Here is a 16,766-nt window from a genome sequence, read left to right as displayed (position 1 = left end):
GGACACCGGTGTGAGTCTGAACGTGCACCATGTCTATGCACAAATAAAATAAAGAACCTGCAAAATGATATTTAAGAAAGGTTTTAATTACATTCTAATGAATGTTGCAACTGCCCCTGTGGACTGTTGCATCCGTCCCCTGTTGGGGGTCAGTTGCAACATTCGACTTTGTCTATTCAAGTATACATTGTGTGTGCACGTGTTAAAGCAATGTGGGTGAGTAGCCGACTGATGTTGCTTTATTGTATTAAAATTCTGTCTTTCTAATGCAAACAGTTTCTGAAAAACTAAAGGAAATGCAAAAAGTAGTGTTGCAACCGTCCCCACTCTCCCCTACAGAACAGTGCCCAGCAAAGATAGAACGTTCCCATTAATAAGAATGTCCTGGGAACTATCTTTTTAGTTCTTTTTTTCATAACTCAAAGCTAACCATCCAACATGAGGTTCTTGTAGGTTATGTGAAAACTTTAATTGAACCTTCTTCAGTATATACACAGAACGTCCTTCAAATTCAAAACTTTCTCGAAAATTATTTCTAGGTTTTGTTTTTATAACCAAAAATAACATTCCCAGAACGTTTTGGGAACCAACAATTGTTAGCGGGTACGTCCATTTACACACAAATGCATTTACACACAATCTAATAGATTAGTGAAAAAAAACTCATATTCAGTATAATTTACATGTTACTTTATGTATGTGATAATGTCCAGGGTTTTAATTTTCTCCAAAATATTTCAAAGAACATGTCCAAAAAACATGATAGTAACATGGTTATTTTGATTGAGCACTCACTTTAATCAAAACAAAGCTGTTCAGTTCTGGCTTTCTGTTTGTGAAATCCAAGGGCAGACAATACTCAGATTTTAATGGAAACCTCTCACCACACTCTCCATAAGAGTACCCTCATTAAAGCCCTTATCATTCCCCTTATAATACTGGCCATAATCCAAGCATTTTAATTGGCAACTGAACTAGAATGAGTTGCACGTTTATGGCCATGTGCATCGAATGCCTAGAACAGGCAGTGCCTGGGATCTAACCAGAGAATATAGGTTACTGTAAGTACAGCCCAGCTGTCATCATCAATAAGGCTATATGAGCTTCATATGATTTTCAGACGGTTATTCAGTCAGTGATAATACACATTGTGAAAAATTGTCATCTATAATTTAGAAATAACAACTGAATCCATTGGACTGTCCTGATGGCCCAACCCTCCAAGAAATAAATACAAAATGTCACACACTGGATACTAAACAAACTGGTACTTAAAATAATGTCAAAACATCAAACAATTTATTGATAAAATTACTTTTTTGGAGATACTAGAACACTGGTGCTTTCACATGAAAGTTTCATTTTGTTAAAGATCTTTCAGGAACACATGAAAAGGAATTTACGCTTGCAGTTATCTTCTGATAACATATAGTTGAGCATACAAAACAATGTACAAACATCTCAATAAATATCATGCTTACAAAAATAGACAGTGTTAAACTAATTCATCGTTTTAGTTCAACATTATTGCAAGAACCTTGCTGCTAGGGTGCAAACGGTCAGAATATTACAACATACATTATTTACAACAAACCTAGGCTTTCAACACTCACCCGAACAGAGACACGCAATCATTGCATCCTGTCAATCCTGCTCTTACACTCATAGTTACATTTACCATTGAAAAATGTTAGTTTCAGTGAAGCTGGAATTACACACATTACAGACAGGAAATCTATTGACTAGACAATGGCCATGCAAATCAGATTTAGAACAAAATCATTTCTATATCAGTAGTTTTATTCTTTTATCCCTGTGTTTTTTTTCTCTTTCAGTCACGAGAGACTACTGTAGGTTAGAGTTCATTGGAAGTGCAGTTATTTGGTCCCAAATAGAGGCCAAAGTCATTATTACGAACACAAATAATTCAAGAGAAAAGAACTTTAGATACAAAATAATGCAGATGTAGCATGTGCAATAACATAAAGCAAAGAAAGTGAGTGCAACGAGAGGAAATTCATGAATGCTGCAACAGAGTAAAAGAGTGAGAAATATTCCTTAGGAAAGACGTAGATGTTTGATAAAAGCGACTAAAATGAACGCTCCAGGGAAAGAGAGCAGATCTTTTTTTAGCAGATATGGCTGAAATGACTGGTGCTGTGCCCTGCTGTGTTATCTGTATCTCTGGCTACACATCCCGATGGATGATCTTCGTCTCTGTCTCTTGAAGAGGGATGTCCTGTTAAAACAAGACACCACGATTAATGATGTGTATTAAATTATGCAACACACGTCTATGATCATAAGACATAAAACAAAGACGTTTTTTAAAGCTGAAAAACAGACAGGCTAGTTTTTTTGATGTGCAGGTTATGGCCAAAAATGCCTCTGGTAAACATAAAAAGAAATGTAGTGCATTTAAAGCTGCCAAGCAGAAGCTTCATGGCATCTTTCAAAAAAATATTTGCATCTTTGATTATAAAGTAAAAAAAAAAAAAAAAAACTTTGTTTTTGATCCATTTAATTAAATTTCACCCATTGAAGATCACTTGCTTTAAACTGAATATTATGTAATGTACATGCCACTTTGAAAATCGAAAGACATGCTTTTTTCTTTACATGCCTTGTTATGCTCTTCATTGTCTATTACATCTTCTTGCTTTTCTTCTCACCCTTTAGTTTTACATAGTCTAAAAATTTGGAAACAATTTAGGAAACACTTAGGAAACACAGGCAATGTCGTGTCTGTCTCCTATATATAAAAAGCCTTATTTTTTGCCTTCAATATCAGATGGAGCATTTGCATTATGGTTTAGAAGGGGCATTGTAAATATTAATGACCTTTTTCATGAGAACACTTTTGTAACTTTCTCATTTCTTTCAGAAAAATTCAATCTTCGAAAAACTCACTTCTTTATGTATCTACAGACTCGTGAATTTATAAGAAATACATTTTCTCACTTCCCTCATGCATCTCTTAAACAAGAGATTGACCAAATCTGGGAAATAAAAGTTTCTAACGGTGCTGTCTCCAATATATATAAAACTATATTTTCATTTACTGTAATGTATTAGGATTCTTCATCCTTGTCTAAAATAAAGTTAGACTGGGAATCGGACCTTAACCATGTTTTCTCAGATGAGGAATGGTCAAAAGCTCTTTGTCGTGTACATACTTCTTCTATATGTGCTCGTCATTCACTGATACAGTTCAAACTGCTACACAGAATTTATTGGACAAAAGTTAAGATGTCTAAAATAAACCCAGAAATTTATCCTATTTGTGACAGATGTCGACAAGCTCCTCCTTCTCTACCATACCTTTTGGCTCTGTCCAGAGTTCATTTATTTTTGGACATCAATTTTCAAATCAATCTGATGTTTTTCTTTTAAAGGTTGAACCATGTCCTTTAGTGGCACTGTTTGGATTTAATCCATCTGTACAGTCAAATGCTTTAGCCTTTTGCTTAATAATTGCTAAAAGAATTATATACTATTGAACTGGAAAAACCCTTCTCCGCCCAACTACTTTCACTGGATGTATGACCTGTTACAGTTTATTCAAATAGAGAAAATTAGATATGTAATTCACGGTAATACAGAAGATTTCTATACAATTTGGCAACTTTTTCTGTTGCATTTAAAAAAAAATCAATGTTTATATCTAGCCCTTCCTATACATTTAACCCTGGCTGTTCCTACCTTTTTTCTTGTTCTTGAATAATTAAAACCTATTAAAGAGCATTTGTCCGATACCTGACATCTAACAGTGATGGCTTACTCAGGTGCCACTTATTATTTAATTTTTTTTCTCTTAAATTTGGGTCGGAGAGCAAGGAATGTGTTTAATACCATCTAGATTTTTTGTTCTATGTTGTGAAACCAGTGTTGTATGTTTTTTTCTTTTCCTCGCTTGTAATAACTCTGACTGAAAATTGCCAATAAAAAGAGTTAAATAATAAAAAAAAAAAGACAAAAGTTTTCTGTAGAAGACAAAAGTTTTTTTTTTTATTATTTAGCTAAATTGCATCGTGATGTCTGGATGTCAGGATGTTAAAAAACTGGGAACACTTTACGAAATGGTTTAATTTGTTTAGTTAAAGTTAAAAATGCATTAAATATCATGAGCTAAGAATGAACAACAGCATTTATTAATCTACGTTATGGGTCGTTTTTTAAATATACTGTACTATTATTCATTCTTAATTCACTTTTTGTCATAATACATTAGTAAATATTTAAACATGTTCACAGACAGTGATTGGTTTATTTAAAAAAAATACAGTTTTTTGTTTAGCAAGGATGGATGTATTAAACTGATCAAAAGTGACAGTAAAGACATTTATAATGTTAGAAAAGATTAGTACTTAAAATGTTGATTTAAACTTTCTATCATGAAAAAATCATGAAAAAGATTACGATTTGAGCACCAAATCAGCATATTAGAATGATTTCTGAAGGATCATGTGATACTGAATACTGGAGGAATGATGCTGAAAATTCAGCTTTCAATCACAGGAATGATTGCCATTTTAATGAATATATTAAAATAGAAAACAGTTATTTTAAATTTAAATAATATTTCACAATATTACTGTTTTTACTGTATTTTCAATCAAATAAATGCAGCCTTGGTGAGCAAAAGAGACAGCTTTAAAAAAAATGGAATGTAATGTGTATAAATATTAGGTTCAGATTTTGGGATTTAAAAACGCAATCACTAAACTAACTACATCTTCTCTTATGCTATGAACTAGGTTTTTTTGGGGTCAGGTTGCTTAGGGAAAGCAGTAAACCAGGACGTGAACTGATGAAAGCTGTACCTTGAATGAGTTTTGAAGGATCCGCAGGCGGTGCAGCTTTTCATTGAGTAACGGATCATTGGAGCGGCGGACGAATGATCGCTTGTACTCTAATCGAGAAGAGGACCTGTGCTCATTGAGAGGCGATAGACTAGTCCTCTCCAGAGCCCTGTACAAATCCCCCAATGAGTCAGCCTGGTGCCTGCGCTTCTGCTCTGGACCTACAGAGGGGGGTGAAGAGGTACTTACAATGCAATACACCAGAATTATTAAATGCAACATAACTTTAAAACTAATGGTATCAATAGTGGTTATTTAAATAATTATCATAAAGCATGTAAATATTAATATGCTACTGTATGCATGTCATTATAGGCTAGGTTTAAAATCCATTAATATATAGCCTATAACAGGGATTCTCAGCTCTGCCCCTTGCTATAGTATAACACAACAGAATAAGTGCTTATTGTAATTATCATATTAGCTGTTCTCATTAGGGAATTACACGTTAGAATGACTATAAGGGATCCCAGTGTGGAAGAAAGAGAGAGAGAATGGCCTCATTCCTCCATTCCATCCTGAGACGACATTAACACGGACTGAAGGGACTCCTCCTAGTGTGCTTTGAGGCACAGTTTACTTCTGAGGAACAGTGAATGTGTGGAACAGAAAGGAGGGATGAAAAAGGATAGACAGGGATGAGAGCTGTCACGTTGGATTAGAAGGACTGCACCTAATATGAGGCTATTGGAGGTCTTAAGGGAGATGGGTATTCAGCTGAGATTACAGTGCATCTGAATCAAGCAGCAATATGTTCATCATTACAGGCTACGATACAAATAACTGAATATACTCTCAATGACATTTTGCAAAAAAAATAAAATCATGACACCTAATAAAAGACAATATTACAATGAGAAATGTAAAGATAAACATTTACATGTTGCTCAAAACAAAGATGAAAACAATTTTCCATATACACAAAAACTTTGCTTAAATACAAATAATAATTTTAATAATATAATATTAATATATAAACATTATTAATGTTATTGTTATTAAGCTAAAATATTTATACTGAATAAAAATAAGGTTTAGAATAATGTTAAAATAATCAGTATCAGATGAACTATTAATAAAATTATTATTATTATTAAAATATTTATACAATTTAATCAAAATGTATATTGGTTGATAATTATTAAAAGATGTATAAAATTCCACAATACTACTACTACTATTATTATTATTATTATTATTATATCATTCTAAAATATAAATACTGAATAAAAATAAGGTTTAAAATAATGTTAAAATAATCAGCCATCAGATTAATTATTAATCATTAGAAATTATTTACAAAAACTATTATTATTATTATTATTACAGTTCTGGTTAATATGTATAATAATAATAATAATAATAATAGTTTTTGTAAATAATTTAAAACTAGTTTTGAATATTGATTAAAAAATAATTGCAGTATTGGATACAATTTTAAGAATTGTTATTTTATTTACAATAGTTATAATAATAATCTGAAAATATTTATAGTGTTCAAATATGATGAATATTTACATAATAATAACAATAACAACTATTATTATTATTATTATTTCATGAAATGTATTAAAATCCATATTGGTTTACTACTATTAAAAACATGTTTGAAACTGAAGGGAAATCATGACAAGCAGGCACACCTTTAAAAAATTACTCACATACCTTTGCCTACACATGATAACTCGCCCACTAACTTGCCTCTGCATATGTAGGCACAACTTCTCACACACACTTCTCACGAGTTCTCAGTTTCCTGACCTGTGTCTCTGGCATGGGCCCGGCCCAGGTGGTAGAACTGTGCATCTGTGTGTTCAGCTGCACTGCTGGCAGCCAGGATGGCATGAAGACCACTGTCACGGGGCAAGGTGAAACTGCGGTGCTTGCTTCCTACTCCACCACTTTCTAATCCCTCTCCTCTTCCTAAAGCTGTGATGGGCTTTTGGCTGGGCTGGGTGGGCGTGATGGGCGGGACGTAGTGTTCTGGTGGCAGCCCATGCTGGGCGGGGAGCGTCGACTGGCGGCGGAGCTCCACAGGCACAGCTCGACTGGGATCGGCGAACACGGAGTCGTCTAATGGCAGAGTCTGCAGGAAATGGAGGCCTGAGCTGGTGAGCGGTGTCTCGATGAGGTCCTGCCATGAACGCCGCTGGCTAGCAGACTTTCTGCCAGGGGAGCTTGCGCTGCTCACGCTGCCCCCATGTATCTCGGAGAGTGGGGAGCGGGACTGGATGGTCTCCGTGGAGGGTGGGCGGATGTGTTGGGACTCCTGGAATGGACTTGCCTGTAATCAACATCATGCAAGGTCCTTTTAGTTGATATATTTACAACTTCGATGTTGGTGCAGCAAGAAGCATAAATCCAGAACGAAGGACAACTATAACAAGAGGGGCATTTATATTCCTGTTTTCCATTTTCTCTGCTGTCTTCTTTTACAAGCTCACTGCTGTCACCCTTAATTATGGTCTGCCTGAATGGAACGATCTGAGACAGCAACACATTACGCACACACAACTCTCCCTCGTAGGATTATGGGACCGATCTGCGTCTCCTTCATTAAGATTACAGAGGTCCTCTTTAAAAAAAAAGTGCTTTTTGACTATGAATTTACAGCGGCCACAATCGTCCCTTGAGTCTAAATAATTAATGTGTCCTTTATCTCCATTCTCTCCACCCCTTCACACCTCATTCTTCATGCTACTCTCCCTCCCTCTCTGCCCTTCTCTTGCCTTTCTGCATTGTTAGTTTTATTTATACAGAATGCACTACTGTTCAAAAATTTGGGGTCAGTAATTTTTTTTTAAAGAAATTAAAACTTTTATTCAGCAAGGGTGTATTACATTGATCAAAAATGACAGTAAAGGCATTTATAATGTTACAAATGATTCCTGTTTTAAATAACTGCTGCTCTTTTGAACTTTTTATTCATTGAAGAATTAAAAAAAAATATTATGTGTAATGGGTAATGGGTAATGTGACACTGAAGACTGGATTAGTGGCTGCTGAAAATTCAGTTTTGCCATCACATGAATAAATTACACTTTAAAATATATTCAAATAGAAAACAGTTATTTTAAATGATAAATTATATGTATTTCTCATCAAATAGATACACTTGGTTAGCATATAAATGTTTTTCTTTCAAAAACGTTACAAGTATTTTAAACTTTTAAACAGTAGTTGATGAGGAGAGGAGTTGCATGATTTTGCATGGAGCGAGGAGGACTCAGAGAATCCAATATGACACGAGTAACACTTAATAATCAGCAAGAATTCACACAGTGTGAACACAGGAACCCAAGCAACACAAAAGAAAGAAAGACGAGACTTACTGAGGTGGAGTGTGGGTAAGTGTCATATGGAGGTGGAGGGCTATCCTGTTTGGGTGTTGAAGACATGTGATCAGCGTCTTCATGGTCACTCTCACTCCAGTAGTCTGAGAAAACGACAGCAAATATCCATTAAACACATGAGGAGTCCAAGAACAATGACATTTGAAGGCTGTGGAAAGCAGAAATTTATTTAAAATACGTTTGTTTGTATCATTTTAGTATTTATTTATCAAATGATAGAGAAGAATAAATTATACTGACAAATAAACAAAAATGACTTCCTCTATTTATACTCAAACTCCACATTCATGCATCCAACATGTTGTACTTCATATGCATATATTTATAGGACTTGCAGACCAGACCACACAAAGTCATAATGGGAGAATAATTGAACCGACAGGCTTAGCGGAGCATGAAGGCATCTTCTCACCATGATCCTGTCGAATCCTCTTCTGCTCAGAGTGAGCTGTTGCCGCCATGTTCAGTCGACTGAGCCACCTGCGAGCAAACATTAAAAAAAAAAAAAAGTTACCTGGGGAGCTCTTCGCACTGCTGAAACACAGAGCTGAAAGAGTCTTTCGAGACGTCGCTAAAATTAGTAGCTTTGATCAGCTCACAGAACATTAAATGAGATTCGGGAGCCTGACTAGAGCATTCATGAGGAATTGACAATGTTTCAGATTACAGTATGAGTCTCTTTTGTTTCTATAGGCATGTTGGAATATTTCTTTTCATCTTACCTATTCATATCATCCATGTTGTCCGCAGCAAAGTAGAAGCTTTTGATTTTAGGATGGCAAGCTTTAAAAGCACTGAAAACAGGCAAAAGATACAAAGTCAGTATTGAATGAAAAGCTGCATTAAAGGGGGCCTATTATGCCCCTTTTTACAAGATGTAAAATAAGTCTCTGATGTCCCCAGAGTGTGTATGTGAAGTTTTAGCACAAAATACCCCACAGATCATTTTTTTATAGCTTGTTAAAACTGCCACTTTTAGGGTATGAGCCCAAACGCGTGTTGCTTTAATGCAAATGAAGCTGTTGCTCCCAGAGAAGAGGGCAGAGCTTCAAGAGCTCAAGCTCCGCATTAGTAGTGCTAGCCTTTGCAAATCAACATTCCACTATTAATAGCCAGTGTGTTGGTATTGATTCCTAAACATTTAGGGGACATTACCGATTTTTTCCAGGATATTTCCTTCGAAAATGAAATTTAACTACAGTGTCCTCGGCTCAGATGAGGGGACATTATGGCGACTCCTATGTTCATTAGTGCATCCTAAAACACAACACTTATAATGCCTCTTTGGCGCTGACAGTGTATATATCTCCAGTAATGGCAGACCGCAGCTTCTCACTCAGGACTGTGTTTATGCTAATAGGGCAGACAGCGTCACAAGTGGGTGGGACTTTTTCCCCTCGGTGACGTGAACAGAGGGAGAATCTGAAACAGCTCGTTTGGAGAGACTGTTCGTGATTTATTGGTTTTATAAAAGAATGAGTGGGTGGATTTTGAACATTATAGGCTGGTTGTTTTCACACACTGTAGCCATACTACTGTGTTCAAACACCTTATAAAAGTGATTTTTGCATAATAGGTCCCCTTTAAAGCTTTTTTATTTTATTCTACTACTCACAACTTTTTGCGACATTCGTTGGCCTGATCGATGTTGAACTCAGGCAGGCTGACGAAGCCCTCTGCTTTCTCATCCTGAGAAAGAACAGAGATGAAAAACTGAGACATACTGATAAAGCAGGGAGTTTACGTAGGCAGCCTAATGGGCCATTTTGTGCTGTGGCATTTCATCATGCAGATGAATGACCTCATGCCCTCACCTCTTCATTGGTGTACCAATATAGGCAGGCATCTTTCAACACAACCCAATACTTCTTCCATTTCTGAGAGAAGTAACTCTTTGCATCCTTCTTCTTCCAGAGCCAGCCCTCACAATCACCCTGACCCAAGTCCCTGCAGGAGATTCGCCGCTTACTAATGGAGGGCAGGGATCCAGCTGAGAAGGACAAAGAGTGAGAGGGCAGAGACGTCAGCGTGGGCAATATAAATTAAAAGACTGGCAGGAATAGTATCAAAACAGTGGCTTTTTGATGTACTGCCATATAAGAAATGTCTTGACATAGACATTCATATTCAGAGTGAGAATGTGTGATTGGATTTGTGTAGGAAAGAAATAACCGCACTGCAGAAAAAAAGGAAACATTCTGAAAAACAAATAATTTTAATATAAATGGCTTTAAAATTAAATATTTACATAAATTAAATTATTAAAATTATAATAACATATAATAAACAATTATTTAATGATATTAAAAAATAACCAAATAAATGAATAAATAAAATATGAACAGTATGTATATATGTATGTATCATTTGAACTTTCTATTCACCAAAGGATCAAAGTTGTGCATCTATCTATCTATCTATCTATCTATCTATCTATCTATCTATCTATCTATCTATCTATCTATCTATCTATCTATCTATCTATCTATCTATCTATCTATCTATCTATCTATCTAAAATTGCAATAATTTTCTAATTTGGTTAAAATTGATTTATCGAAATATATTTGAGATAGATTGCTTTATTCTGTCTAATTTCTGCTTTAAAAAGAAATACATTTGAGATAGATTGTCTGAAAGCAAAACCTACTGAACATAAATTTCTTATTTCTCATTTGAAGAATGACTAAATAAAATTTCTTGGAAAAAAACACAAAAATAGTTTTTGTCTGATTAAAATTAATTTTACAATGTGCCAAGCAATTTAATGTAGTAACTGCATGCCAGGCAGAGATCCAGATCTGAAATGTTTACCAGAATGTTTTCTTTGCCTGCAAATACTAGCAGAATTTAACATTCAACATCTTACCTCTTAACTTCACTTTCTTTGACCGGGAAAGCATGGATGATCGATCAAATGTCTGAAAGATAGTAAATAAATACAAATAGATAGTAAATAATATAATTCATGCTGCATCCCTTAATCTTAAATGATTTATACAATATTTACACAATTATACATTAATATAGTAATTTATACATTGTCTTCAGTACACTCACAAGATAGACAGATGAGGTTTCAGATGTGGGTGTGGCCAGCGAGTCCTGCTGCAGCATGTCCATCTGAAGGGTGGGGACTAGGGCGTAGTGGGCGGGGCTTCTACCTTTCTCACTCTTCCTTCTACTACGCCGACTGCTGCGACGTCCAGTGTGGTACTCCTCTGTTCCCGCCTTGTCCTCACTCACATATCGCAGCAGGGAGTTTTCTGTTGATAAACATGTGGGATTATGAAACTACAGTATGTACAGCTGATTGTAAAATGGGACAAAGCACATTTTCAATGAACTGTCTGCATTTAAAATTTAATAAAGCAGTTTTGATTCTTCCTTTTAAATAATGTAATGGTTAGAGTTGAAATCGAATTATTCAGGGATCTCATGATCAAAGAGTACGGCTGAAAGATGCTGTGTTGCACATGTACAAATTTGATATAAATTCTGCCAGCGTGACTAAAGAAAGCATTCTCTCTGCTCCCACTCCTTCAGCAACAGAGCCTGGCCTCGACCAATGAGAAGCCAGCATCTTGGCAAAACCTCTATGTTGGAGTTACCATGGCAATGCAAAACCAAAAAATCCCAAAATCTCAAACAAAGAGCCAGCGAGATACTGGCAGACCGATCCCCACACAAATGAGGTAAATATAGGGGAGATGGGGACAATCTGAGCGCAATGCCCAAAGACTTTAAAATGTGCCAATGGGGAGGTCAGGGCTAAAGTGATGAAATTTTTGGTTCAGTGTAACCCGAGGAAAAGATATGAAAACGACATCCTCCTCAATGCTCATCCATCCACCCACATACAAACACACACACATACACACCTCTTCTGATCTCTTTCTTCAGCTTGGTGGGATCTTCATAGTCTCCAACCCAGTTATATTCTACAGGCATAGAAACAGGCCTCAGCCGCCCTAGTACACAAGCACAGAGAAATCGAAAACAAAATCAAATAATTACAGCAAAATACACATTCTGGGCCAGGAGTAGAAGATTAAGTGTAGTTTGATTGTTATGTTTACAATGATTTATAGCCAATTTAATGTAATATGCTTCTTTGTATACAGTATATACTGTGTTGCAGATAAAAACAGCATGGAAAGACTGAATATCATCATGTATGAAAGCATGTACCATATGTAGGAGTGCTGTCCCTGCATACGGGTGGAGGGCCCTGATTCTGATCATACTCGTAACAGTACAGGACCGCATCCTCATCCAGCAGTGGGAATCGCCTCCGGCACTCCTGATCCAGGAAGGAGTTGGGTGAATCAGAACCCTTAGCGGCCTGCTGGCAGTTGCTGGTCAGATTTCCTATGTCATCTCTGCGTAATAGTAAGAGAAATCTGTTATAATCTTCTATACCACAATTCTTGAATGTGAACTAGATTTTGACCATTCCTAAAGAAAAATAGTTTCTGGTGCAAACCCACCAGAGTGTTACAATGCAGTTGTTAGCGTTTTTGCTAACTGGTTAAACCAAAAGGATCCACCTCCAAATGCTGTCATGATATTTTGCTCTGTATGGCTTCAATTGAAAAAGTCAGGGTCAGTAAGATGTTTTTTATTTTAATATTAACAATTTTATTAAGCGGGGATTAAGCAAATTAATTAAAAGTGACAGTAAAGACATTTAAAAAGTTACAAAAAATCTACTCTAAATAAATGCTGTTAATTTGAACTTCTATTTATCAAAGAATCCTGGAAACAGTTCACAGTCATCACAGTTTCCACAAAAACATTAAGGAGTACAACTGTTTTTAAAATTGATAATAATAAGGAATGTTTCTCTAGCATAAAATCAGCATTTTAGATTGATTTCGGAAGAATTATGTGACACTGAAGAGTGGAGAAATTGCTGCTGAAAATTCAGCTTTGGATCACAGGAATGAATTACATTTTAAAAGTGCTGTTAAACGATTAATCGCGATTAATCGCATCCAAAATAAATGTTTTTGTTTACATAATATGTGTGTGTACTGTGTATATTTATTATGTATATATATAAATAAACACTTATACAGTACATATTTTGAAAATATTTACATGTATTTACATAATTTTTATTATATATACATTAGGGCTGTCAATTGATTAAAATATTTATTCGTGATTAATCGCATGATTGTGAGCAAATTAATCACACATTTTTATCTGTTCTAAATGTACCTTAAATGAATATTTTTCAAGTTTTTAATACTCTAATCAACATGGTCATGGACAAATATGGATGCTTTATGCAATATATGTTTATTATTAGTGAAACTATAGTCAACATAGAGCATGAAGACTAGACATGTTTCAAAGATCATAGATGTTTTTCAAAGAACTTGTTCATGTCTATTAAACACATGAAAAAAAGAACATAGAAATACCAGGTTCCTATTACTTCTCTTTCTTTGCACTGAGCAATTTACTTACACAAGCCTGTTTACATTTTCACAGGACTCACTTCTTCTGAATATGAAAATGTACATAATTTATTATTATTACATTTGTTTGCCTCTCTGTGCCCACATACTGTGTTCTGATGCAGCTAAATTCTCAATAAAACTGTTTTCATTTATATATTTTACCGTGCTACCCCTCTCTGCCTGCTCGCTGAACAATGCAGACGAACAGAGAGAGAAAGGGGTGTGTGCTCGCTAGGAAGGCAAGTCCTGTAATATACAAATATAACATATTGTGTGTGTATTTTTATACATAATAAATATACACAGTACACACATATATATTTTGTAAACAAAAACTTTTATTTTGGATGCGATTAATCGTGATTAATCGTTTGATGGCACTAATTCAAACAGAAAACAGTTATTTTAAATTATAATATTTCATAATATTACTGTTTTACTTCATCAAATTAATTACTTGGTGAGCATCAGACACTTCTTTCAAAATTTTTTGAAAACTTTTTTACTGTCCTCAAAATGTGCACATTGAGATGTTTCATACATAGTTATACATTTATATAGTGAGCATCTGTATATTTTGTAATATATGTACCTGGGTGTGTATGGCTCGTCTGGGGGAGGGGGGATGTAGAGGTCCTGTAGAGCGCAGCTGTCCCGTCTGGATGGGGTGCTGAGGGTGCTGGACGGAGTGGCCACACTGCTGCTGGGGCTGGGAGGGATGATGGGCTAAAAATCAGGGGTACAGTTAAATTTAGCATTTCCAACATCCTTTAGGAAAGTTGTTCAAATATGATTTTGTGATTTGACCCAGGCCATTTTCAAAAGTGTATTTGTTGGTAAAGAGTGCTTTCATTATTCATCATTTCATAGCAGGTACATTTCTCCATTTCACACTGATATGTGAAATACATATGGTACATGACAATTACTAAATAAAATGAATTTAAAAAATAAAAGTCAACAATAATAATATACAGAGCTGGGTAGATCACTTACAAATTGTTGTCCGTTACTGATTCCAAATTACACGACAAAAATTGTAGTTAGTAACGTAATCCATTACATTTTACTTTTAGATTACTTTTGACCTAACTCATTTCTCACATTGATTTAAATAGGATAATCTTGTACCATATTGTTTTAAAAAATAAAAAGAATTAAAAAAAAATATTTTTCTTTTCATTGTAATTAACAACATGAAGTGCATTAAATATTACATTACGTCAACATTAGATTACGTCAATGTTTCCCAAACTGGGGTTTGTAAAGGAACTGCAGGAGGTTGTGAGTTTAATGAAAAGCTAACAAGTAATTAAATTATAAAAAATAATTGTATTAAAATGAATATTTTTTAAATAACATGACTAAAAATAAAACTACTACTGAAAATGAAATATTTTATTTGTTTACCTGCATGTTATGTGACTGTTAACCTATGTCAGAGAGCTGTGAATGTGCAAATGTAATACTTAATACTTAAAATCTCAGGGGTACTTCAAGTAAATATACTAGGGACAAGAGGTTCAGATGACAAAAAAAAGTTTGGGAAAGCCTGCATTACATGTACATGAGAAATAATTTGAGCATTTTAAAGGGTTTGAAAGACAAAAGCCCAGAGCCATAGTAATGCATAGTCAAATAACCCACTGAGTGATAATTCAAATAAAAGGTAATTTATTAGAAGTTGATGCAATGTTGAAACACTTCTTAAACGTGAAAGGAGTTTTGTAAATCCAAATACTGTGTAGCCACCTGACTAATGACTGGTCTTTGTGTGAATGTCCACAAAACTGGAAAACTTTTTAGAAGATAAAAAAGGAGGAATTAGGGACGATCAATAATTTATGAATATGTAATCAATAAAAAAGCAATTGTTGTCTGATTATGAGTAAAATGTAATTTAATCTAATTACACGTACTTAATTTTTGGAATCTAATTACATAATCCAGATTACATGTATTCAATTACTACCCAGCTCTGATAATATATAATAATTTCCCTAGAATAATCTGACCATTGTGTGTCCGTGGAAGAAGACATGCAAAAAAACAACAACCCAGCATCACAGAGGTGTTCAGTCATGCTGATTCTGTTTCCTCTTGCTTTTATGTATTCAAGACACAAAACACTCTGAAATGGCTTTGGTTCTGCGTAAATAAAATGCCTTCTCAGTGTCCTCTACTTTGCTGTTGTCATGACAATCAGCATATCTTGTTCGCTGTCAGCTGTGCAATCGAAACGCCAAAGAGGAAATAAATATGTGCAATTTATACACTGCACAGTCAAGCGTCTAAAATGACGTTCCACATTTTCCTCTCAGAGCCACAGTAAAACTTCCTGATGTGCCGGGGCTTCAGTGGAACAGGAGAGGAGATTGAGAAAGGAGGGATAAGCATCAGATTAGAGGTAAAAAGATGAAAGAGAAAAAAGGGAGGTTGGTGCGTGGGGGAAGAGTGGAGCGAAAATTTGCCATGCAATCTAGTTGGTCAAAGCCCTAAGGTAGGGGAAGAGTGCTCTTAATGCTGCTAAAAAAAGAACAGGCACAGATTGGGGGACTATGCCATGGCATATCATCAATTCACACACGCCACTTAATCCTCGTACCGCACACATCCCATCAGTACCTGCAGGGCGAGGGGCTTCCATCTCATGTTCTTGAGTAAGGCTGGGGCTGACGTGAGAGTGCTCTGAGGTCGTTTCTTCAGCGTGAGGGTCACACCCGCAGGATTGCTACGTAAAGAGTTTACCAGGTTCTTAAGCTGCCAGCCCACCTACGCAAGCCAAACACACGTGTTCACCTCATAACACAATCAGAAAAGAATTCAAAACATACCAGCATTATGTTGTCTTCTTAACAGGGTCATTCTTCATGTCCCCACCATATACTGTATGGCTTAGTATATTGGTTAAATCATTAAACAAGATTGAACTATACACTATAAAAAACTATAAAAACTATACACATTACCATTCAGAAGTTTGGGATCAGTGAGATTTTTTTTTAACAAGAATTCACTTATGCTAAACAAGGCTGCATTTATTTTGTGAAAAATACAGTAAAAACAGTAATATTGTGAAAT

General features: G+C 35.3%; 1 protein-coding gene across 1 annotated transcript in view; it reads right to left on the bottom strand.

Annotated features, from left to right (window-relative positions):
* Positions 1–1,254: 1,254 nt before the first annotated feature.
* Positions 1,255–16,766, bottom strand: part of cnksr2b (connector enhancer of kinase suppressor of Ras 2b) — a 46,169-nt gene continuing 30,657 nt past the window's right edge. The window contains exons 9-22 of the mRNA XM_079395452.1: positions 16,311–16,457; positions 14,278–14,411; positions 12,406–12,596; positions 12,096–12,185; positions 11,275–11,480; positions 11,084–11,135; positions 10,030–10,205; positions 9,831–9,904; positions 8,938–9,009; positions 8,628–8,695; positions 8,195–8,298; positions 6,624–7,146; positions 4,824–5,023; positions 1,255–2,239 (exon numbers count right to left, since the gene is read on the bottom strand). Of these exons, the coding sequence (XP_079251578.1) occupies positions 2,189–2,239; positions 4,824–5,023; positions 6,624–7,146; positions 8,195–8,298; positions 8,628–8,695; positions 8,938–9,009; positions 9,831–9,904; positions 10,030–10,205; positions 11,084–11,135; positions 11,275–11,480; positions 12,096–12,185; positions 12,406–12,596; positions 14,278–14,411; positions 16,311–16,457 (2,088 nt within the window). The 3' untranslated portion in view covers positions 1,255–2,188. The remainder of the gene's footprint in view (positions 2,240–4,823; positions 5,024–6,623; positions 7,147–8,194; positions 8,299–8,627; positions 8,696–8,937; positions 9,010–9,830; positions 9,905–10,029; positions 10,206–11,083; positions 11,136–11,274; positions 11,481–12,095; positions 12,186–12,405; positions 12,597–14,277; positions 14,412–16,310; positions 16,458–16,766) is intronic.

This window comes from Barbus barbus (assembly GCF_936440315.1).
Source record: "Barbus barbus genome assembly, chromosome: 36".
NCBI lineage: Eukaryota > Metazoa > Chordata > Actinopteri > Cypriniformes > Cyprinidae > Barbus > Barbus barbus.
This window is presented reverse-complemented; position numbering and strand designations above follow the sequence as displayed.